A 24,200-nucleotide genomic window follows, 5' to 3' on the forward strand; every position below is an offset into this window, starting at 1 on the left:
TGGTGTTGTTTCCCATCTTTATAGAAGACCAAGGCAAAAGGGTGTTTCCATCTGTATTGTATTTTGAGCTCTCTGATGCTTTGTAAAGGGCTTCAGTTCTCCTCTCCTCCGGAGAGTCGCCGCCGCCAGATCTTGATATATTTCAATTGCATACGAGTCCCATTTGAACTCCTGGGTCTGGGGCGCCAATTTCAATACCTTTTCTTTGGTCTTGTAGCTGGAGAAACACGCGATGATATCCTTGGGCTGATTGTTGCGCATCTGACCCAGCGCCCGGTGCGCTCTCTCTATCTGTTTTGTTTCCGTCTCCACTGTGTCTCCATTGAGTGAGAACAGTTCACAGACCATGTTTTGGATTACTTGCTCACAGTCTTGATATGCAGGAGTTTCTGGTAGGCCTCGAAATCTTAAGTTGCAGCGCCGGCCTCGGTTCTCTAAATCTTCAATTTTATCCAGCAGCTGTTGTTGTTCACCCTGCATTTCTGCCATCTGATGGTCTAATGCTCCCAGCATTTCGCCATGGGCTTCCACCTGTGCCTCAGTGTCTTCCAGGCGCGAGCCCAGCTCCCGAATTTCCCCTCGTAGGTCAGCTCCCAGCGTCACTACTTCAGCCCGTAAAGCTTTTAGATCCGCGCTGATGTCTTGTAGCCAGCTCTGCAGATTCGGAGGCTCTCCCCCTTCTAATTCTGCGTCTTTCAGTTGTTCCTGCAGGTGCTCTGGAGGCTTGGGTTTCTCCCCATTCACCAGCTCTCTAGTCTTCCGAACCTCCGCCATCTTGTTTTTCACCGCCGTCGCTCCTCCGAGGAATGCAAATCGCGATAGGTCCGTTGCCGCTCGAGTTGAACTCATACACTGCTGCTGCCCTTTCTTCTGAGCAGTGCCAATTGTTAATTTGACTCTCCAGCCATGATTCGCTCTACTTTAATGCTCGTTATCGCCGCGGGGATGTCGGAGCTTCACTCTCAAGTGTCCATGCAGCTTGGTGACGTCACTTCCTCCTCCTGTCCCCAGGATCTTCACCCATTGCCCTTTAATCCCCGTGCTCTTGTTAGAACCCGAATGAAACCTGGATCTTTGCTTTCTGCCAAAACCAAATCTGCACTTGAAATTAGCCACTCAGATTTGTCAGAAAGAGCCCACCTGACCATAAAAGAAGGCCCATCCCCCTCCCGGCAGTGGCCCCACTCACTCTCCGCCACCCCCATCCTGTCCAACACCAACCATAGGCCTTCCCCTGGCCTACGTTAGGAAGCAAGCCCTGGTGGTCCAACAGCCTGTTTGGGGGTAGGAATGAACCCTACTCATTCCTGCCCTGTGCCGCTGCTCCATCAAAATGGCTGGTAAGAATTGCAAAATGGTTGCCGGGCCCTCCCACGGCAATCTTGTGAGGCTGCCATGGGAAGTCTCGGCAGCCATTTCAACGGAGCAGCGGCAAGAGGCAGGAACGAGTGGGGTCTATTCCTGCCTCCTGAAGAGACCACTAGACCACCAGGGCTTGCTTAAGGTAGCCCAGGGGAGGGCCTATGGGTGGTCAGGGAGGATGGAGCAGCAAAGAGTAATTGGGGGGGGGGGGGGTTATAATTTCAGTTTCAGCCAATAATGCACCGGCATTTTCAGCTGAAACCTGAATCAGAAACTGAAATTCGGTCGGCCTCTAGTTCTTGTCCCCATCCCCTGAGCTCTCCAGTCCTAGAGGTGAGCGGCTCTGTGTGCTGAGCTCTCCAGTGCTCTGAAGTGACAAACTCTGTGTCTCTAGCCCCATCCTGACCTGTTCTGTCTATCAGGCGTGAATCGCTGTTGCATCACTATTTGATTGTGGATAAATGCCGCACACAGGAATAATTACAGATTAATGACTGTGAGTAGCATTATTATCGCTGTAAGAGATTTCTGGTGCCCTTAAAGGTGAGAAAGATGTGATACTGCTCTTACGGTGATCAGAGTGCCTTTCATAGAACCTTAAATATAATGGGGAAGAGGGAGGAAATGATCTAGTTTGGGGGACGTTAATACATGAGCCAGAATACTCCTAACAGTTTCAGAGTTACTGAACACGCTCTCAAAAATAATACAGAAAAGATCTGAGATCCCTAAGCAGTACAGAACAGATAGTGCAACAGCCCCCTACAGCTGGGGCTGAACCCCCTCCCCAGGGTCACAGAAGAGGCTCAGCTGTAGGTGTGAGGAGCATTGATAGAAATACTGATTCCACTAAATCCCGGCTGCTAATGCAGGAGGCGCTTTTCTGATCCTTAGGCTGTGGGAAGCTTTAGATAGAAGTTTGCTTTTCTGTCACAGATGACGGTTTGGAGGTCTCGGAGATCAGCTTAACTCAGGAGACCTGAGGAGAACAAGCATCAGAGAGCTGTAAACAGTGGTTATTATTCTAGAGAGGAAACAAGAACTGTAAACGAGAGGTGAGGGTCTTATTTCTCAGACTTCTCTTTTCTGCTGCCCCAGTGGTGTAGCTACAGGGGGGCCACTGGGGCCTAGGTCCCCCCAAATTGGCTCCAGGCCCCCCGGTTTGGCTGGTGGAGGTCCCCAACCCCCTCAGCTAAGGAGTTTGTCCAGCGCTGGTCTTACACTGCCTGGCACCCTGGGGGGGGGGGGGGCAGAAGCAGCGGCGGGAGGGCGGCAGCGGGGCCAAAATGTGCCGACCTTGGGCTATGGCCCCCCCTCCCGTCGAGGCATGGCCATGCCCCTGCTACCCTCACATCAGTAAGACCTGAATTTGTATATCCTGACCCTTCCCTCCACCCCATCCCACAGCAGACCAGGTCTGTCTATCTGTGTGTGTGTCTTTTCCTCACGGTCTGTGTTACTGTATCACCTTCTCATGTAGTGAAATATGTGTTAGGAAAACTGCTTTATAAATAAGTGATATTCTGAACAGAGCCTCCCTATTCACCCCCCAACCTCCTGGTGTTTTCTGCCCAATTGTATGATGAGCAAGCAATCCCCAAGATATATTCTGAGCATGGGCTCCCTCCCAGGTGAATTCTATGTAGGAAACCACTCTGGGTATGTATTGCAAAGCACCCCAGCAGATATATTAAATACAAGGTATCCTGCTCCCTTGGGTGCACTCTAGACAGAAATTATCCTGGCTGTATTCTGCACATGGTCTCACTAAATATATGTTGAGTAGGTCACTGATCCTCTGACTGCATAGATACTATCATTTTTCTGTATTCAAAGGGAAACCATCAGGCACAGTCACTCTCATGCAACATATCAAACGAGAAACTTTCAGGTACAGTCATTTTCAGTCTCTATCCAAAGATTGTTTACCTTCATTTGGAGGAATCCTCAGTTGAGTTGTACCTGAAAAAAAAAAAGGAGAAGAAAACCAAACTAGAATTACTCACTTTGACAAACAGCAGTATTTTCACAAGACCAGTAAGATCAGGAATTTGAGCAGGACCAGGATGTGCCTCAGCCAATCAGCAAACTCTCTAAGTCACCACCCATAACACACACAGTGGTGACATCATGAAGTTCTAACCAATAGCAGCAAGATTTTAACAAAGATGGACAACCCAAGGGAATATGATACTGTCTGACCTTATCCACAGTTTTTACAAAGGATTCGGATGTGTATGGGGGTAATGCTATAAATCGGAAACCACAATGAGCCACGCATAGCATGAATTCTATAACGACATCTGGGCTCCAAGATTGCTTTATAGAATTGAAGCATAAGTCAGCATTGGCATGTGAACATTTAGCCGCATCCACTTGTCGCATCGATAGCAGGCGTAAGTGGGCGCAACTAAGCACACCAAGGTCCGCTTGTATTCGATAGAATTCTATAAGTTGCGCATGTTACTTGGAGCCCATCCATACTGCGCTCATGTGCAACCCCCCCTCAAATTTATACACTAACCCTGGGATTCTATATAAGGTGTGTGGACGTATAGGCGGTGATTTGTGCGCATGCCAAAATCTACGTACGTGACTCAATTGTTTAATGAGTCATTTAGGTATGATAATTACAATCAATCACCTTACTTTCTAATTCTTCCTACTTTCTTACTCATCTATATGTTACAACTTTGCCTTACCCTTCACTGCCAATTATAATGTTCTAGTACATAGTGTGTTGTCATTGCAAGTAGTATACCATCTAACTCTCTAAAAGGAGTTTGCAAACTTTATAATTAGTTAGTTTGTGAGTGTCCCTTTAATTGTGGAAAAACCTCCACTTTAAATATATTACAAAACAATTGAAACCTCAAACCTCCAAACAGGAAAAATACAAAAGTATTTACTATATCCTTGTTATATCAGGAGTAGGTTAATATCACTGGTTCCCTAAGAAGGAAAAAGAGAAAAAAAACCCAGACGCAAAAAACTCATATTTAGTGAGAAAAAGCGAATGAGATGAAAAACTCTCTCACCTTCTTTTTGTAACTAATAAAGGGACACCCAAATCACAGGTTTTTCCACAATTAAAGGGACACTCACAAACTAACTAATTATAAAGTTTGCAAACTCCTTTTAGAGAGCTAGATTATTTCAACAGAGTTTGTTTTTCTCCTGCTCAATATTAAAGTAGTATACCATGCCATACTTTGTACTGTTCAAATATTTTTACTGCTCTAATTGCCTACTGCTCATGTTTGATCTATTCTTACTGTACACTGCCTTCAGTGAATTCCTTGAAAAAGGTGGTAAATAAATCCTAATAAATAAATAAAAATAAAGAAGATGTCCCCTAGAGGTCAGATGTTGGCCCTTGACTTGGTCTGGTTCTCTGGGTTCCTTCCTGTTGGTCCCAGATTCACTTCTTAGGGGCAGGAGGGTTTGTAGCACAAAAATATAACACACAAAGGTGGATTGGCAAAAGATATTTTATCTAGAAATAGGCTTAGGGAAGAAAGATAATCCAGCACTGCTTAGCACACCTGAGTCAATAAATGTGCTGAGTAGCGGGCTGTGTGGAATGGATGCAGGTGGGAGGTGTGTGCATATGTGTCTGAAGCAGTGGCGTAGCTATGTGGGGCCACAGGGGCCTGGGCCCCCCAAATTTCCTCTGGGCCCCTGGTTTTGCTGGCAGGGGTCCCCAACCCCCGCTAGCTGAAGCCTTCATCCAGTGCTGGTCTCCGGCGCCGCTGCATTGCCTGTCCTGCTCTCTCTTCCCCTCACATCCTGCACGCTCCTTTTAGTGAAATTGAGCATGCTCAGTTTCACTAAAAGGAGTGTGCCGGACATGAGGGGAAGAGAGAGCAGGGCAGGAAACGCGGCAGCTCTGGTCAAGGCTTCAGCTGGCGAGGGTTGCGAACCCCTGCCAGACAAGGTATTTGCAGTGGCAGTGGGTGGGGACCAGCAGGGCAGTGAGGCGGCCTATGATATTATTTGGTCTGCTTTGATCCTATGTATCCTGATTCACCAAGAAAGTGTGAATTCCTGTGAACTAGTACAGTTTATGGAGACAGTGGCTTTTTCTGGTGTTTTATTGCTCAGAAACACAGGTGTAGAAACATCCAGAGGCAGCAGACATCCTATATTGACATCCCCAGGGATCAGACTTGTGGGGTGGGGTGGGGAAGAATGTCAGAGCGGCTCTCCCAGAGGGCCTTAGGCTGACACAGAGTAGGCCCCAAAGCCTCAGTTAGGTTAACTCTTAGGGCCTTGCACAGCATAAGGTAATACTGACAATAATTAGCTGATAACGACCAATTATCAAACCTAATTGGCCATAATTAGAATACGAACATGCTTTGCTAGGCGTATTCTGTAAAGCATCGTGCGTAAATTCTCACACATGAGAAGTGTAGGCATGCCACGCCTATCAATCACATCTCAGCACGCGGTTACAGGCCAGTGAGTGTAGATTTAGGCAAAGGTATTTACACCAAATTTTCATAGGAAGTAAATGGACGCACCTAAATCTAAGCACAGACACACAGCCCAGGAATATTCTATACACACATCTGAACTTAGGCGTCTTATAAAATACGGCTAGGTGTCTCTATCAGACATGCCTAGATTCTAGGCACCATATACAGAATGGGCCCTTAAATGACTTAGGAGCAGACATTATAGAATACAGCTAGCATTAACACATCTATGACATAATTTTAGGGGCCAGTTTAGAGAATTTCTTTTTACATGTTTCTGGAGGGCTCACAGGAGTAGTGACAGGAGTCTGCCTTCAGCACCTCACTCCATACGGATGTGAGTTTGGTTGTGTTTAGTAGTGAAGGTGACAGTAATAGGAGAGGTGACATTATCCAGTTCTGATCATTTTACCTTTTTTATTCTTCAGGTAAATGATGAGTCCCACTATGAAGAACACAACCCCCAACACGAACCCCACGATTCCCGTCAGCAGTTTGCTCCTCGCAGACTCCGAGGTCTCAGGCTCTGTATAAAACACAACACAAAGCCTAAGTGTTCACAGGCTGATTGACAGGGAGAGCAGAAGCCCAGGCTCAGCTACAGGAGTTACACAGATTGAATAATGGGGAGCAAAAAACATTTGCCAATCCCCTGGAATTAGAGACTCTTAGGTGATATGTACAACAGACACTGTCTCCTCACACTCATGTGTCCCTAGAAATTTTGGGACTGTGGAATAGTGATTTATTTAAATAAAAAGCATTTTATTCACACAAATTAGCCATCTGAAAATTCTGCACCCTCATTGCCCTTGGGGGGGCAGTTTTGAAACTCCCCATAGTAGTGCACCATCTTTGGGGTCTTTTCACACATGATTTCTGCACCAAAAGAGAACATGAAGAGTTTTACTTTTAAAATGCCTGGGTTGAGAGTACATGCAGGTCACTTGCACCTGCTTTGGGCAGGAAGAATTTTGCCTGAATCGTGAGAAGGTCCCCAGAAAAATATGGTAGTTAGGATGAACTGAACTGGGCTGGGCCATTTTGTAGATGGCAGCCCAGAGAAGCGTAAGTGAGTGGGTATTGCTCCTGCTTCCATCTTACAGCTATGGGGGTGGAGACAACGCTAGACCACCAAGGATAACTTCTGATTTGGGGTGTATCTGGGGCCACCGTGGGGGTTGGGGAGGCAACCAGGAGTTTTTTTTTTTTTAGTTATGTGGGAGTCAGAACTATGCTCAAGGGGAGGCATTTTGGAGGGAGTCTGTCTGGAGTACAGTGTCGCTTTCTCTTCTCGCAACCAACCCTTCTAATGCTAGCCCGGATCTGGCGTTATGCTTCCAGTGCTAAATGCGCCAGTCAGCGTTTTTTTAAAGGAATTGCTGCGGTCTGTGCTAATGGTTTTAGCGCATGTGCTGAAATCATTAGAGCATTTGGTGCACAATAATGTCAGAACTGACCTGGTGGTAACCCCCTTTCAGGTCCGGCATTAGCTTTGAGCCTTGGCCCTACATAGTGTAAACAATGGATTTGCATTTACCTGCTCATCAATCCTATCCCCCCTTAGCCGTCTCTTCTCCAAGCTGACAAACCCCCTCTATAACCTTTGCTCATATGAGAGTCATTCTATCCCCTTATTCATTTTGATCTCCCTTCTCTGAATCATTTCTAATTCCTCTGTATCTGATTGAAGATGTGGAGACCAGAACTGCACACGGTATTCAAGACGAGGTGGCACCAGAGGCGTCATGATATTCTCTGGTTTCTTCTCCACTGGAACCACATGCTGAGAGTGAAACGTGAGGGTCTGGGTTCAATCTGCTCAGACCTAAGAGCCCGCTACCAGCCGTACGCAGCGCTTCACAATTAAACATGAAGAAAGACAGTCCCTGCTCAAAGAGCTTACAATCTAAAAGTTCCCATTCCCCCTCTGTGTGACAAAGGACTAAGAGCTCTTCACCCTGCTGAGGACGGGGGATGGGAGGCTACACTCCTAATAGAAGGACACTGGGGGGGGGCACACTCTGAATAGAAGGAAACGGGGGGCTACACTCCTAATAGAAGGACACTGGGGGGGCTACACTCTGAATAGAAGGAAACGGGGGGCTACACTCCTAATAGGACATTGGGGGGGGGGGTGGCTACACTCCTAATAGAAGGAAACGGGGGGCTACACCTAATAGGACACAGGGGGGGCTACACTCCTAATAGAAGGACACTGGGGGGGCTACACTCTGAATAGAAGGAAACGGGGGGCTACACTCCTAATAGGACACTGGGGGGGGGCTACACTCCTAATAGAAGGACACTGGGGGGCTACACTGAATAGAAGGAAACGGGGGGGGGGGGCTACACCTAAAAGGACACTGGGGGGGGCTACACTCCTAATAGAAGGAAACGGGGGGCTACACTCCTAATAGGACACTGGGGGGGAGCTACACTCCTAATAGAAGGACACTGGGGGGGCTACACTCTGAATAGAAGGAAACGGGGGGGGGGGGGGCTACACCTAATAGGACACTGGGGGGGGCTACACTCTGAATAGAAGGAAACGGGGGGCTACACTCCTAATAGGACAGTGGGGAGGGGGGATCATTTTAAAAAGGTTTTTCCTTGCACAAAATCTGTTGTCTGCACATAAAAGGTTTCTTATGAAATTATCCCCCTCATGAAAATGCGCCTGGTGACAAGAAGGTTTCTCACTTTTACATGACCCACCGACTGAGGCGTGTTCAGGGCTGTAGCTTGTGCACAGTGTGGGTGGAGTCAGGAAGTGCACACAAAGGTTATAAAACACTCACTGATGCACATATTTCAGCTTTATACACTTACACCAACCCCTGAGCAGGTGTGAATGGAACCTGGCTGCATTGTAACCATCGTTTCAGCAGATTTTTTTAGGCCTTTAAGTGTATTTATAAATCAGCCTTAAAATATGCATCTACTTGTCCTTGCAGCCTAGGGAATTTGATATAAAAGTATTACTCAGATAAACAGCTGGGGAAGGGGGTGATCTTACCCCAGTTCACTCTGAGGGGCTGCTGCAGGCTGCTGTGCTCCACCTCACAGGTGTAGGTGTCTCCGTGCTCCAGGACAGTCTCCAGTATCGCATCCACCCGATAGGTCCAGTCTCCATTCTGTAAGAGCTGTGCATAGACCACCCTGCTCTCTTCCACCCCGTTCCTCAGCCACTTCACCTGAATCTCGGAGGGGAAGAATCCGCTGACCATACAAACCAGCAGGTTCTGGTGTTCCAAACTGGGAGACCTCGTAGGGGTGATTTTCACTTTGGGGAGGACTGTAAAATAGACACACAGCCTGATTATTATTCTCTGGGGAGGGGCAGATATGGTCTGTGAGATTTGGGACTATACGTAAATTCATCAGAGCTGATGGGAGAGGGAAGAGGCACCCCTGAGACCCCAGGAAGCATTAAATGATAGGAGAATCCTGGGTCCATGCCTGGGGTGGGGAAGGAGTCACTTAATGGTGACATCCAGAGGCTGGAATAAAGATCAATGATTACAGGACTCCCCAGACAGAGGAATGTCTCCACAGTGACCAGACAAGATAAAGGGGAGGGGGGGGGGGGGTGAAGGCTGATGGTGCCTTATCTGAACATTGTCTGGAATTCAGCTGGAGGCTGTAATTGGGGGGGGGGGGGTTCAAAAGTAATAACTGAAGGGGAATTATCTGCCTGCAATGGGGAGAGGAGCCTGTTGAATGTGGCCAGAGGACAGAAGGAATAGGGTGACAGATGGAGCATGTCACAGGGACTGGTAGATGGAGAATAGCCTATGGGGAGGGGGGGCCTTTGATCCCATGTCGTTGAGGGGGCATCTTTTTCTTTAAACCCCTGAGCTGGGGTCTGTACTGGTTCCCCCAGTTCTGTTCAGGGAAGAGAAGGGGAAGGAGTGAGTTTTGAGCAGAAGAGAAACCGGTCACTTGACTGCTAATCCTTGCTCTTGCCCTATTTGTCCCCTTATTCCTGGTGGGGAGGGGGCCATTCTGGTCTCACCTCTTTTATGTGCTGTTAGCACTGGGGGGGGGGGGGGTCCTGTCTGTTTTCTCTCGAGTTTCTCAAGGGTCTCTGGTTTCTTCTCTCCCGGGTTTTATATTCCCGTTTGGCGGGAAGTGGTGAGGAGGGGTTGTGCTCTTTTTCTTTTCTTTTGGGAGGGGGGTCTGTGCTCTGTCCTGACTCTGGATAATGCGAGGGGGGGGGGGGTGTTGTTCTGTCTCGTCTCTCTGCTGTGGTGTCTCTGCTCTCACCTGTCCTCTGCTCGGTGAAGGGTTTATATGCCCCGTAGTTGTGTCTGCAGAATCTGTCCACATCAGCCTTTTCGCCTTCTATGAACGCTGTGTCATTGTTCCAATTCTCCGCCTGCCACACTCCCCGCTCCGTCCTGCCCACGTAGCGCCCGATGTCACTGTCGAAGTACGCGTACTCCTCCCGGTTAATGAACTGCCGTTCCAGGTACCGCATCCCCTGCCCGCCGGCTCCGAAGTGACACTCAATCTTCACCTGATGGAGGAAAACCGCTGCGAGAGAGAGAGAGAGAGAGAGAGAGAGAGAGAGAGAACTTGTCATCCTGAAAGTTTAAAAGAATCCAATCTCCAGAAGGAGACATACTGTGATCCTTCCATTTGGTTTTACATTATCCTCATTGCAGCTCAGTTCTCAGGTTTTCAGATCTTAAAACCTATCTTTTGGGGAGATTTGTAAATGCTTCTTAAATGTTAATATTGATCAGATACTGTACTTTCTAGAAATGCCCAGAAATGTGTCTCTAATGCGATAAATGCGGATAGAAATGTCAATTGTATTGTATTGTAGACTGTCACACTCCTTGACAGCCAGAGAGAGATAGAAAAAGAGACCGTCTCACCTCCGACCCTGAGAGACGTTTAAGAAACCATCTATCACATGCAGAGAGAGAGAGAGAGAGACAGTAATATTCTGACAGTCAGAGAAAAAGACCATCTCACCCCCAGGGACAGAAAGACAGTCCATCAGAGAAAATGAAAAGCCCTAAAAATGAAGAACTATGAGACAGATAGAGAGAGAGAGACAGAGAGAGAGAGAGAGACTGCCACACTTCAGTAGAGAAATGAACCATCAGAGCCTCAGACAAAATGATAGAGAACAAAGACACCATCACAAACTGCCAGCATGAATGAGAGAGAGACTGTCCGACCATGTGACACCCAGACACTCACACCATGAACAACAGTCACTGCCAGGGAGACAGGCAGAGAGAGTGTGATACCCCACCCCAAAAAAAGAATACATATATATATATATATATATATATATATATAGAGAGAGAGAGAGAGAGAGAGAGAGAGAGAGAGAGAGAGAGAGAGGCAAAATGATGGATAATGACACTGTTCCTCTCAGCCCTCTCTCCTGCTCTTCTCTTCATTTCTTCACAGTTTCTCATATTGGTTTATTTTTCATTTGTTTCTATTACCTTGTTTTACTGTATCTGGTTTATTTATCTTTTACTTTAAACTGTTTATCAAGGGAAACATCAGAGAAACAAAGAAATACTCAGAGGGTGAGACAGTGGCAGAGACCGTCACATCCTAAGAGAGACATGAGGAATTGGAGGAGAAAGTTTTACTAGAGGGAGGTCTTGTCAGATGGATCTGATTAATTTCTTTGCCTGGTCCAGGTACCAGAGAGTTGGACTGAGGGAGAGGCTAGATGTGGTTTATTTAGATTTTAGCAAAGCCTTTGACACAGTTCCACATAGATGACTTATAAATAAACTGACTGATCCCTGTAGGCGCCTTAAAGTGACTGACTGAGGGGCCGATGCTCAAAGCCACAGATAGACCCACAACGCAACAGTAATGCAAGAAACTAGCTCAGTGATGCTTGAAGCGAATTATATATACATCTGAGTGATGCCAGTTAAATTGAACTATTAAACAGGAAGTAGAGGGAGGAACATGTCTGACACATGCACAGAAAGGTTTTGCAGTAAGCGTGGATCTTGTGCACTGGCGCAGAGAAAAACCTAAGTGTCAGCCCACATTAGTGTTTTTTCGCAGGACCTAAATATGAGCCTTGCAAATATTACTAGCACTTGGGAGATTTTCTGAGGTTTATATTTAAGCATAGAAGAACTGGAGCTGATGTGTATTTCACTCGGACACACGCACATGCTTTGCTACTTCTTGTCTGTCTCCGTCCCCATGTTAAAGAAGACAAAACCAGCAGTTCAGGGTGAAAAAGTGACAGGAAATCCTCTGCTCAAAACCTTCTCTGCTGCCCCTCACCTGGCGAAAATGTTTCGATATTGAGACCATCATGTCCTCCTGTGCACTGCAAAGGAATACTTCCTGACCTCATTATCACACATTTCAATACAATTTAGGGCCAACTTTATCATGTGCATTTCCACTGGCGCTCGAGACCTCTGAGCATTCGGCGCACAATTACATGCACAGATACCTGGCATTAACCGCATGCTAATGCTGGCGCTAGTTTTGAGCATTGGCCTCTGCGTTAGGAACTGGTTAAGTGGGAGGTGACGAAGAGGGAACGGTAAATGGAGCTGACGCTGAGGAATGGGTTGGTTACTATTGATGTGCCTCAAGGATCAGTTCTTGGGCCGATTCTTTTTAACATTTTTATAAGCAATATTGCAGAAGAACTGTTTGGTAAGGTCTGTCTCTTTGCAGATGGTACACACGCCTGACAATGTGGATAAAATGAGGAGGGATCTAGTGAAGTTTGAAGAATTGGAAGATTTAATACTTAAAAATACAGGGTCAATCATTTGAGCTGCAGGGAACACTACAGTTTAGGAGGCGAATAACCTTTCTGTGATCGTATGGCTGGGATGATCTTAAGTTGTCTGAACTGGTAGAAAAGCAGACAACAAAAGCCAGAAGGATGTTTGGATTATTAGGGAGAGGAACAGCCAACAGGAAAAAGGAGGTAAAGATGCCCCTGTTTAAGACTCTGGTGAGACCTCATTTAGAGAATTGTGTACAATTCTGGAGATGAAGCTTTAACAAAGATATACACAGGATGGAGTTGGTCCAGAGGGTGGCTACTGATATGCTCACTGGTCTTCGTTATAAAGTGTATTGGGACAGACAAGATCTCACTATGTATTCTTTGGAAGAAGGGCAGGAGAGGGGAGATATGATAGAGATAGTTAAATACCTTCATAGCATAAATGCAGAGGAGGCAGGTCTCTTTCAACTGAAAGGAAGCACCAGAAAAAGCGGACATAGGATGAAGATGGTGTAATGGAAGTGAATTTTAAATGATTGTTTTTCAACTCTGTATTTGACCGAAAGTAACTTTTCTTGTAAATACAAAAATAAGTTGAAATGCAGAAGATAACGTGGAGGGGAATAATCGAACGTCGCCGGCGATCTATTTTGGCGGCGGCGCAACAGCTGGGTGGAACCGTATTTTCAAAAAAGATGGCCGGCCATCTTTTTTTTTGATAATATGGTGTGGACCGGCGAAATGCCTTGGATTTCGCCGGGTTTGAGATCGCCACTTTTGTTTTTCCGCGATAATGGAAAGAACTGCCGGTGATCTCAAACCCGGCAAAATCCAAGGCATTTGGCTGTGGCAGGAGCCAGCATTTGTAGTGCAATGGTCCCCCTCACATGCCAGGACACCAACCGGGCACCCTAGGGGGCACTTCAAACATCTTTTATAAACAACAAAATTAGCTTTCAGGTGCATAGCACCCTTCCCTTATGTGCTGTTTTGGGTGGTTTGGGAGGGCTCAACATTACCCACCACAAGTGGAACAGGTAGGGGGGGGATGGGCCTGGCTCTGCCTTTCTGCAGTCCACTGCAACCAACAACAACTGTTCCAGGGATCTGCATACTGCGGTGGAGCTATCACAAATGTAGCTTTCGATTATACGCTTTTCGCCGCTTTTGCGAAATCGCCGGCCATATCCCGATTTTTGTCGGGAAATAGCCGGCGATTACTTTCGATTATTAGCTGGATAGTAACATAGTAGATGACGGCAGAAAAAGACCTGCATGGTCCATCCAGTCTGCCCAACAAGATAAACTCATATGTGCTACTTTTTGTGTATACCTTACCTTGTATCTGTCATTTTCAGGGCACAGACCATATAAGTCTGCCCAGCAATATCCTTGCCTCCCAACCACCAGCCCTGCCTCCCACCACCGGCTCTGCCACCTAATCTCAGCTAAGCTTCTGAGGATCCATTCCCTCAGAACAGGATTCCTTTATGTTTATCCCACGCATGTTTGAATTCCGTTACCGTTTTCCTCTCCACCACCTCCCGCGGGAGAGCATTCCAAGCATCCACCACTCTCTCCGTGAAAAAATACTTCCTGACATTTTTCTTGAGTCTGCCCCCCTTCAATCTCGTATCGTGCCCTCTAGTTCTACCGCCTTCCCATCTCCGGAAAAGGTTTGTTTGCGGATTAATACCTTTCAGATATTTGAACGTCTGTATCATATCACCCCTGTTTCTCCTTTCCTCCAGGGTATACATGTTCAGGTCAGCAAGTCTCTCCTCATACGTCTTGTAACGCAAATCCCGTACCATTCTCGTAGCTTTTCTTTGCACCGCTTCAATTCTTTTTACATCCTTAGCAAGATACGCCTCCAGAACTGAACACAATACTCCAGATGGGGCCTCACCAACGACTTATACAGGGGCATTAAAACCTCTTTTCTTCTGCTGGTCACTCCCCTCTCTATACAGCCTAGCAACCTTCTACTTACGGCCACCGCCTTGTCACACTGTTTCGTCGCCTTCAGATCCTCAGATACTATCACCCCAAGATCCCTCTCCCTGTCCGTACCTATCAGACTCTCTCCGCCTAACACATACGTCTCCCGTGGATTTCTACTCCCTAAGTGCATCACTTTGCATTTCTTCGCATTGAATTTTAATTGCCAAACCTTAGACCATTCTTCTAGCTTCCGCAGATCCTTTTTCATGTTTTCCATTCCCTCCCGGGTGTCCACTCTGTTACAAATCTTAGTATCATCCGCAAACAGGCAAACTTTACCTTCGAATCCTTCAGCAATGTCACTCACAAATATATTGAACAGAATCGGTCCTAGCACCGATCCCTGAGGCACTCCACTACTCACCTTTCCCTCCTCCGAGCGAATTCCATTTACCACCACCCTCTGGCGTCTGTCCATCAACCAGTTCCTAATCCAGTTCACCACTTCGGGTCCTATCTTTAGCCCGTCCAGTTTGTTCAAGAGCCTCCTGTGGGGAACCGTGTCAAAAGCCTTGCTGAAATCTAGGTAGATTACGTCTATATCACATCCCTGATTTAATTCTCCAGTCACTCAGTCAAAGAATTCAATGAGATTCGTTTGGCACGATTTCCCTTTGGTAAAACCATGTTGTCTCGGATCTTGCAACTTATTGGCTTCCAGGAAATTCACTATCCTTTCCTTCAGCATCGCTTCCATTACTTTTCCAATAACCGAAGTGAGGCTTACCGGCCTGTAGTTTCCAGCTACTTCCCTATCACCACTTTTGTGAAGAGGGACCACATCCGCCGTTCTCCAATCCCACGGAACCTCTCCCATTTCCAATGATTTATTAAACAAATCTTTAAGAGGACCCGCCAGAACCACTCTGAGCTCCTTTAATATCCTGGGGTGGATCCCGTCCGGTCCCACAGCTTTGTCCACCTTTAGCTTTTCAAGTTGTTTATACACACTCTCTTCCGTGAACGGTGCTATATCTACTCCATTTTCATTTGCACTTTTGCCAGTTCATCGCGGTCCTTCTCCAGGATTTTCTTCTGTGAATACAGAACAAAAGTATCTATTTAGCAAATTTGCTTTTTCTTCATCGTTATCTACATAGCGGTTCGCAGCGTCTTTCAGTCTCACAGTTCCTTTATTTGTTTTCCTCCTTTCACTAATATACCTGAAGAAATTTTTGTCACCCCTCCTTACATTTCTAGCCATTTTTTTCTTCCGCTTGCGCTTTCACCAGACATATCTCTCTCTTGGCTTCTTTCAGTTTCCTCCGGTATTCCTCTCTGTGTTCAGCTTCTTGAGTTTTGGTGTATTTCAGGAACGCCAACACTTTAGCCTTTATTTTCTCGGCCACTTGCTTGGAGAACCATATTGGTTTCCTTTCTCTCTTGCTTTTATTTACTCTCCTTACATAAATGTTTGTGGCTCTATTTATAGCTTCTTTCAGCCTGGACCACTGTCCTTCCACTTCTTGTTCGTTCTCCCAGCCCATCAGCTCCTTCCTCAGGTATTCCCCCATTTTACTAAAATCAGCACACCTGAAATCTAAGACTTTGAGTTTTGAGTGGCCGCCCTCCACTTCAGCTGTCATATTGAACCAAACTGTTTGATGGTCACTGCTGCCCAGGTGGGAACCCACTCGGACATTTGATACACTATCCCCATTTGTGAGCACCAGATCCAGCGTCGCTCCCTCCCTCGTGGGTTCCATCACCATGTGTCTGAGCAGAGCACTTTGTAAAGCATCCACTATCTCTCTACTTCTTTCCGATTTTGCAGACGGAACCTTCCAATCTACATCCAGCAGATTGAAATCTCCCATCAACAGAACCTCTTTTTTCTTTCCTAATTTTTGAATATCTGCGATCAGATCTTTATCTAGTTCCTCTAATTGTGTCAGAGGTCTGTAGACAACACCCACGTGGACAGAGGTTCTATCCTCTCTTTTTAAGGTGATCCATATCGCTTCTTCCTTTCCCCAGGTCCCTGTCATTTCAGTCGCTGTGATTTCATTCCTCACATACAGAGCTACTTCTCCACCTTTACAACCCTCTCTATCCTTCCTAAATAGATTATAGCCTGGTATGTTTGCATCCCATTCATGGGAACCATTGAGCCACGTCTCCCGTGATTGCAACAACATCCAAGTCTGCCTCCAACATCAGGGCCTGAAGGTCATGAACTTTATTGCTTAGACTGCGAGCATTTGTGGTCATCGCTTTCCATCTACATTTCCTGGTATGCGTTTCAACATTAGTGATTTGGGGGTTTCTTTTCTCTTTGGGTACCTTAATATCTTTTTGTTCCACTTTTATTGTTTTTTCTTTGGCTTCCGTTCTGTTTTCAAGAACATCACAGTGCTGTAATGGAGTAAAAGAATTTTGTAGGGGCAACACTTGTGAGGTCGGATGCTTTCTTGTCACATAACGAAGTCTGCCTGAGCCTACCGTGATCCATCTATTCTTAGGTGGTTTTATCCTTTGTGGTAGTGGTGATAATTTGGTATGATTCTGTGCAGTATGATATTGTGCGGTCCTAGATGCTGCTTTAAGTGCATCTAGTTCCTGTTTTACTTTACTGAGCTTGTGTTTTAATTTAGTGAGCTGCAGACAGATAGGACAAGTCTTAAGTTTCCAGATAATTGGTCTTGAAACTAAAACACCACAATTATTACAGAGAATAATTCCTGATTGGTTGAAATGGGTATGAACAGGTGTGACATAGTGAGAATAGCAGCCTATGGATATGTTAGCTGAGATCCTTATTATTAGAGCAGTAATCCTTAGCTGGTGAGTAGAAGACTGGGGATTCCTGTGATAATGAGGGGTTTTCTTTTCAGAGACAGTTGTAATATGGGCGGAGTTAATTTGTGATAAGTAGTGTATTTGGGAAAGTTATTTATGAAGTGTCTGTCTTGGGGTGGGTGGGCTTAAGCTTAAGACCTTAGGAATGTGTCTGCTGTAACCTAAGACACAGCTCTAACTAATTTGGTATGCAAAGTGGAGGATGGTTCTTGTTTCCAGGTCCAGCCTTGCCACCTGGAGTTGGAAAACATGTGACCACGTTCCCACAGTCCTAAGCATTCTGTAACTTTCCTTAGCTCTGGACATGGGCTCAGAGCCTAATAAAAAGGGAGGGCTTGTCACAGCAGAGTCAGTGTTGCCAGGTGGGTGGTTTTCCTGCCCAATTGGGCGGTTTTCTGTGACCCGCCGTGGGAAATTTTTGCCCGCGGCGGGTTGCGTTTTTTTGGGCTTGTTTTGTGGTCTTTCGGCGGTTTTTTTTGCGGTTTTTTGGGCTGCGGGGGCGGGGCTAGTGGCGTTTTGGGCGGGGTTAGTGATGTTTTGGGCGGGGTTAGTGACGTTCTGGGTGGGGCCGATGACGGGGAGGCGGGGCGGTGACGGAAGAGGCGGGGCCGATGACGGGGCGGGGTTGATGACGGCAGGGGTGGGGGTGTCAGGGGTGGGGTTTGACTTTGGGCGGGTTTTGGGCTGGTTTTGGGCTCGTTTGGGTGGGAAAAAAAATTTCTACCTGGCAACCCTGAGCAGAGTGGGGGCTCATCTGTGAGTAGACGTACTGCGCAGAGGGTCTGTTCCTGGTCCAAAAGCTCCTAGCACTCGCTGTAATGCCCCCCCCCCCCCACAGTTAATGATAAGCAGTTGCTTCCCATGTCTGTCTCAATAGCAGACTATGGACTTTTCCTCCAGGAACTTGTCCAAACCTTTTTTAAACCCAGATACACTAACCGCTGTTATTACATCGTCCAGCAAAGAGTTCCAGAGCTTAAATATTCATTGAGTGAAAATTATTTTCCTCCTATTTGTTTTAAAAGTATTTCCATGTACCTAGTCTTTGTACTTTTGGAAAAAGTAAACAATCAATTTACTTCTATTCGTTCTATACCACTCAGGATTTTGTAGACCTCAATCATATCTCCCCTCATCCGTCTCTTTTCCAAGCTGAAGAGCCCTAACCTCTTTAGCCTTTCCTCCATACGAGAGGAATTCCATCCCATTTTATCATTTTGGTCGCTCTTCTTTGAAGCTTTTCTAATTCCACTATATCTTTTTTGAGATACAGCCACCAGAACTAAACGCAAATACTCAAGGTGCGAACGCACCATGGAGTGATACAAAGGCATTATAGCATTTTCGGTCTTATTCACCATCCCTTTCTTAATAATTCCTAGCATCCTGTTTGCTTTTTTGGCCACCACCACACACCGAGCAGAAGATTTGAGCACAGAGGATCTCTGAGGGAGAGGAAGGGAGTGGAGAACTTAGTACTTGTTGATCACTTCACACTGGCACTATTCAGATATAGTGTCGTTAAAATGCCATAGATAAAATACCTATACTTTTATCGGCTGCTGCTGAATATATAAGTGATAAACTCCTTAACTGACCGACCTCAATCTTATTATCTATCAAACCACAGGCAAATAATCCTGTGCATCAATGGATCACAGCAAATACCAGCAAAATCTATACAAATTAAAGAAAAGTACCAAGAGCCGGAGACTGATTCAAGATGGCATCATGAAAGGACGTGGGGAACACACTCGGAGAAGAATCTCTTCTTTGAGAAAGTTTTTCCTTTGTTAATATGCCTAAGAGGAAAGGGAAAGTTAGAGGGGGTTTCTCCCTACCCTCGACAGAACCTACCCGACGGCAACCTCCGATCACAGACTTCGCGGTTCCAGTGACATCTCTGGGCGCTCCATTGCCCATAGCAGAGAGGAGCTCAGGCTTGGAGAGTGAAGTTTTACTCAGCTCCAGAAGTCCACGGTTGGTTCGCGAGGCAGGAGGCAGCATCAACGGAAGTCCCGCCCAGCAGCCAGAGTGTGGAGCTGTGCAGCGCGGAGGGGAGAACTCCATCGGCAGTTTGGAAGCGCCTCACCCCAAGAAAACTCCGGAAGATCCGAACCAAACTTCCACTCCCAAGCGCAGCAGTGGAATTTTCTCTGAGCACATTTCTGCTGTGCGACAAATGGCTGAAGCACAGCCAGTTCCTGAGCTTCAACTGCTGCCCTTGGAGAAACCAGCGACGGTGATGTTGGATTCTCTTTGGGGTGCAATGGAATCCTTGCACAAGGTATGCCTGAGTTTTGTTAAGACTTCCAATGCAAATATGATAAAAATGGATTGTTTACAATCAGAATTAGCATCCCATGTGGCAAGCTTAAAACAAGTGGAACATTCAGTGACTCAAATAAAAGAACAAGAAAATAAATTACTCCAGAATGCTGATCTGGTACACAGAAAAATTGAAAACTTAGAGAATGGGGCAAGAAGTTTAAATCTGAGAATTTTGAATTTTCCTTTTTTCAAATTCACCCCTTTGAGAGACTCATTTAATAAGTTTCTTAAAGAAGTTTTTAAGTACTCTGAGGATAATCTCCCTCCAAAACAAAAAATATATATGTGTTGCCTAATCCTGGTTTAAAAACAAAGGAGCCAGTTCAAGAGACTTTAGATGTTTCTGCTCTGTTGGAACAGTCACAAGAAGATATTGTATATAGATCTACTTTACTGGTGTCTTTTGTTTTCCTTATGGATAAAGAGGCCATACGTAGGCAATACTTAAGACAAATTTCCTCTGTTACATATATGAGTGAGAATATCCAGATTTTTCCGGATGTTTCCAGAATCACGCAAGGAGGAAGAAATTTCTTCTTTTACGATAAGAGACAATACAATTGGGGGCTAAATTTCAGTTAAGATTTCCATGTAAATGTGTTATCTTTTTTGAAAACAAGACATACCATTTTTTTGATCCAGTACAACTTAGATCCTTTTTAAATGCGAGAGTTATAAAATCCCCTCAGGTATCTAACATCGGACTTTGATAAATGAAAGATGTAACATCTTCAATACCTATTTTTTCTAAATATATGTTTCTTTGTGAGATATCCTTATCCTCTATATAAGGTTTATGTATATTCAGTCTCCCACATTAGAGGACTATGTAATAAGGAAATTATTTTCTTTTTATGGATTTTCCATAATGATATGTATATTTCTTTGAAATGTCTTATATTTTTTGACAAAGTTTAGCTTTGGGTATGTAAACTGGAAAAGATATAAATAAAGAATTTAAAAAAAAAAGAAAAATACCAAGAGCCTCTGAAACATCAACACTAAACAAGATAAAAAGTATAACCCTCAATCTGACATCACAGTGTCTTTCCCCTTCCTGAAGTTACAGACTCCAGTACATCCACCCAGTCCTGCCACAAGGGGGCAGTGCAGGTGGAACACGTGTGTCTGGGTGTAGGGAGGAGGATTGAGGGGCTTTAAGTGTGCTTGTGGGGAGCTGAGGGGTGGGGAGTTGTATTCAAGTTTGCAAAATCAGAACTAATAAAGCTGTTCAAGCACAAAACATCTCAAAGAATGCAAAAACCTAAGCGAAAAAGCAAGAAAATTCTATAACCAGAGCATAAAAAGTCCCCACAAGAACATGTAATGCGCACCTGATTTTATAAAATCTGAGAGAGTATAGAACAATATGAAAATGGAAAGAGATAGGAAAAAAAGTTGTATAAAATCAAGAAAGTTACAGATAACTCCTTCTGGGACAGTGGAAGAGGTGGAAACCCCATTCTACATTGTTAGACAGAGAAACAGCCAGACAGACATGGATCCCTTTAACCATTCAAGTTATTTCCTCTCTTACAAAGCATACAAATGGAACAGGCTGCAGTACCTCCAGTGGCCACAACGTGTCAGTATTACCATATTTATGGAACATAAGAACTAATGTGAAATAGGTTCATGTCTGTCTGTCTGTCTGTCTGTCTATGAGTAAAATTACTTTCTGAACACACGAGGGAAAGTAACCAAATTATACATGCAGGAAGAAAATGGGAATCTTTCATGCAAGTTCAAAAACAGGAAAAAAAAAGATCAGGTTACTGTTTTCAGAGAACAGTAACTCCCGATAAATCACCCTCTTTAGCAGATAGTTACAGGCTGAGAATATTCACAACTGGTGCAACTCAAATTCTTCACTCCCAGACCCAGAAAGGCAGACCAAGAAAGACATACTCCCCCCCCCCCCCCAACACACCCTCCACAATTGGACACCTTCCCTCCCTACACACATCCCTCCACACACACAACACACACACTAACACACTCTCTTCAATCAGATCTGTCACATCATCACATGCAAAACTCCAACATATCCCACCTCATACATAGCCACTATCCAAACTCATAACTCTAGACCCACAAACCCCAACTCACAAATCCCACACACAAAACAGACCCCCCCAGACAGACACACTCTCCATGCACACCAGTCCGTCTCCCTATAGGCAAAACATCCCCCACAACCACAACACACACACACACACACGCTTCTTTTCAAAGCACCTTGATTTACAAAGTTACTTCTTCAAGCCCCACACATCACCCCTCCCAATCCTTCATAGATGTTTAAGTGAAGAGTCCTGTAATGAGCTATGTCAGTTCTCAGCACTATCAGCATCAGATATTTCCTGACCTTTGATTTCAGAGCCCCTAAATGATCTGTGGGTCCCTGCAACCAGTTGTGGTGGTGGGTTTTCCACAGTGCCACATGTAGAAATGTCCTGATCCCAGACTTTCTCTAATCCTTACTTGGAGGGTCCCTGTAGTGAGTGCTGTCAGACCTCTGCACTGTCACTATCAGATGTCTCTTGACCCCACTGTCTCTCTCTGATCCTTACCTGGAGGGTCCCTGCAGTGAGTGCTGTCAGTCCTCTGCACTGTCACTATCAGAGATCTCTCTCGGTTTCTTACCTGGAGGTTTCCCGCAGTGAGTTAAGTGGGTTCTCAGCACAGTCAGGATCACTATCAGAACTGCCAGACTGCAGCCCCCAGCTCCAGGCGCTCGGACAGACACCATCGTGTTTTTATTTATTAAACAAAGCAAAAGAATTGAAGCCAGTAAAGTCCCCTTTCTGGGAGGCAGGGAGACTGGCACTGCTGCCCCTATTGACACTGGCACACCAGCAAAACCCCTCCCCTGAAACACTGGAGAGAGGTGTGTGAGCCAATCAGGGTTTGAAGCTCAGTTGTGTCATCAGTCACCAGGGAGAGAGAAGTGTCAGTGCTATTGGGAGCCTGGAGTTTGTGCACCAGTCAGACAAGACCCGGGACAGGAGGTACATGATGGGGCTTAGAAGTTTTCTTTTCATTTAATAAGGTCTTTTAACAATTAATGTGCAGCACATTGAACAAATGAACATTGGAAAATGCAACTAATATACAATAATAAGAGTAAAAACAACTTAGCCCCAAAGTACTATAAAGAGATCCTCCGCTTGCTTTATATCAGGCATAAAGGGAACTAAGCACAACCTCACTTTTCAAAAGTTTTTTTTTATTAAGGTTTAACACACTCACTTCCTCCTCCCAAAATAACTCCACCCAGGAAGGTGGGCATCGAGATGACAGATGGCCTTTAATGTGAGCAAGTGCAAAGTGATGCATTTTGGGGGGAAACAGGAACCCAAATTATAGCTACATCATGCAAAGGTTCCACTTTAGGAGTCACCGACCAGGAAAGGGATCTAGGTGTCGTTGTTGATGATACGCTGAAACCCTCTGCTCAGTGTATATGGCAGCAGCTAAGAAAGCAAATAGAATGTTAGGTATTATTAGGAAAGGAATGGAAAACAAAAATAAAGATGTTATAATGCCTTTGTATTGCTCCATGGTCCGACCACACCTCGAATATTGTGTTCAGTTTTAGTCACCGCATCTCAAAAAAGATATAGTGGAATTAGAAAAGGTACAGAGAAGGGTAGAGCCGTAGCGAGGGCAGCTGACACCCGGGACGGGTCGCCGCTGCGCACCCCCCCCCCGGGTGCAGCACGGCGCACCCCCTCGGCGCGCACCCTCTCCCCTGGAGCGCATTCTTAATTGACGAAGAAATGAAGAAACGAGGAGTGGGTGGGAGGGCCGATCCGCCCCCGAGTCCACGTCGCTGGGAGCTGCGTCGGCTCCGTTGGTTCCTTGCTCTCTCTGCCCCGGAACAGGAAGTAACCTGTTCCGGGGCAGAGGGAGCAAGGAATCAACGGAGCCGACACCCCCCCAGCGGCGTGCACCCGGGGCAGACCGCCCCACCGCCCCCCCCCCCTTCTTACACCACTGGAGAAGGGCAATGAAAATGATAAAGGGGATGGGATGACTTCCCTATTAGGAAAGGCTAAAGTGGCTAGGGCTCTTCAGCTTGGAGAAGAGATGGCTGAGGAGACATATGATAGAGGTCTATAAAACATTGAGTGGAGTGGAATGAGTAGACGTGAATCGCTTGTTTACTCTTTCCAAAAATACTAGAACTAGGGGGGTATGCAATCAAGCTACAAAGTAGTAAATTTGAAATGAATCAGAGGAAATATTTCTTCACACATGTAATTGAACTGTAGAATTACTTGCCAGAAATTTTCATAAAAGCAGTTAGCTTAGTGAGGTTTAAAAAAGGTTTGGACTGCTTCCTAAAGGAAAAGTCCATAGACCATTATTAAAATGGACATGGGGAAAATCCACTGCTTATTTCTAGGATAAGCAGCATGAAATGTATTGTACTATTTTGGGATGTTGCTTCAGTTGTCACATCTAAG

The 24,200-nt window shown here is 45.7% G+C and overlaps 1 protein-coding gene across 1 annotated transcript; it reads right to left on the bottom strand.

Moving 5' to 3' along the window:
• Nucleotides 1-1,680: 1,680 nt before the first annotated feature.
• Nucleotides 1,681-22,504, bottom strand: LOC115466162 (HLA class II histocompatibility antigen, DRB1-10 beta chain-like). The gene is made up of 6 exons (XM_030197247.1): nucleotides 22,375-22,504; nucleotides 10,113-10,382; nucleotides 8,863-9,141; nucleotides 6,256-6,369; nucleotides 3,292-3,324; nucleotides 1,681-2,341 (listed from the first exon to the last, which is right to left on the bottom strand). Exons 1-6 carry the CDS (start codon nucleotides 22,478-22,480, stop codon nucleotides 2,328-2,330), a joined length of 816 nt encoding a protein of 271 aa, XP_030053107.1. The 5' UTR covers nucleotides 22,481-22,504; the 3' UTR covers nucleotides 1,681-2,327.
• Nucleotides 22,505-24,200: the final 1,696 nt, after the last annotated feature.

Source organism: Microcaecilia unicolor, chromosome 3 (genome assembly GCF_901765095.1).
Source record: "Microcaecilia unicolor chromosome 3, aMicUni1.1, whole genome shotgun sequence".
Taxonomy (NCBI): domain Eukaryota; kingdom Metazoa; phylum Chordata; class Amphibia; order Gymnophiona; family Siphonopidae; genus Microcaecilia; species Microcaecilia unicolor.

Excerpts from the sequence above, each read along its gene's own strand:
- LOC115466162 (XM_030197247.1), bottom strand. The coding sequence starts at position 22,480 with ATGGTGTCTGTCCGAGCGCCTGGAGCTGGGGGCTGCAGTCTGGCAGTT. Across the intron at positions 10,383-22,374 it reads TCACTGCGGGAAACCTCCAG|CGGTTTTCCTCCATCAGGTG; the intron begins GTAAGAAACCGA and ends TCTCTCTCGCAG. Across the intron at positions 3,325-6,255 it reads TTACCTGAAGAATAAAAAAG|GTACAACTCAACTGAGGATT; the intron begins GTAAAATGATCA and ends TTTTTTTTTCAG.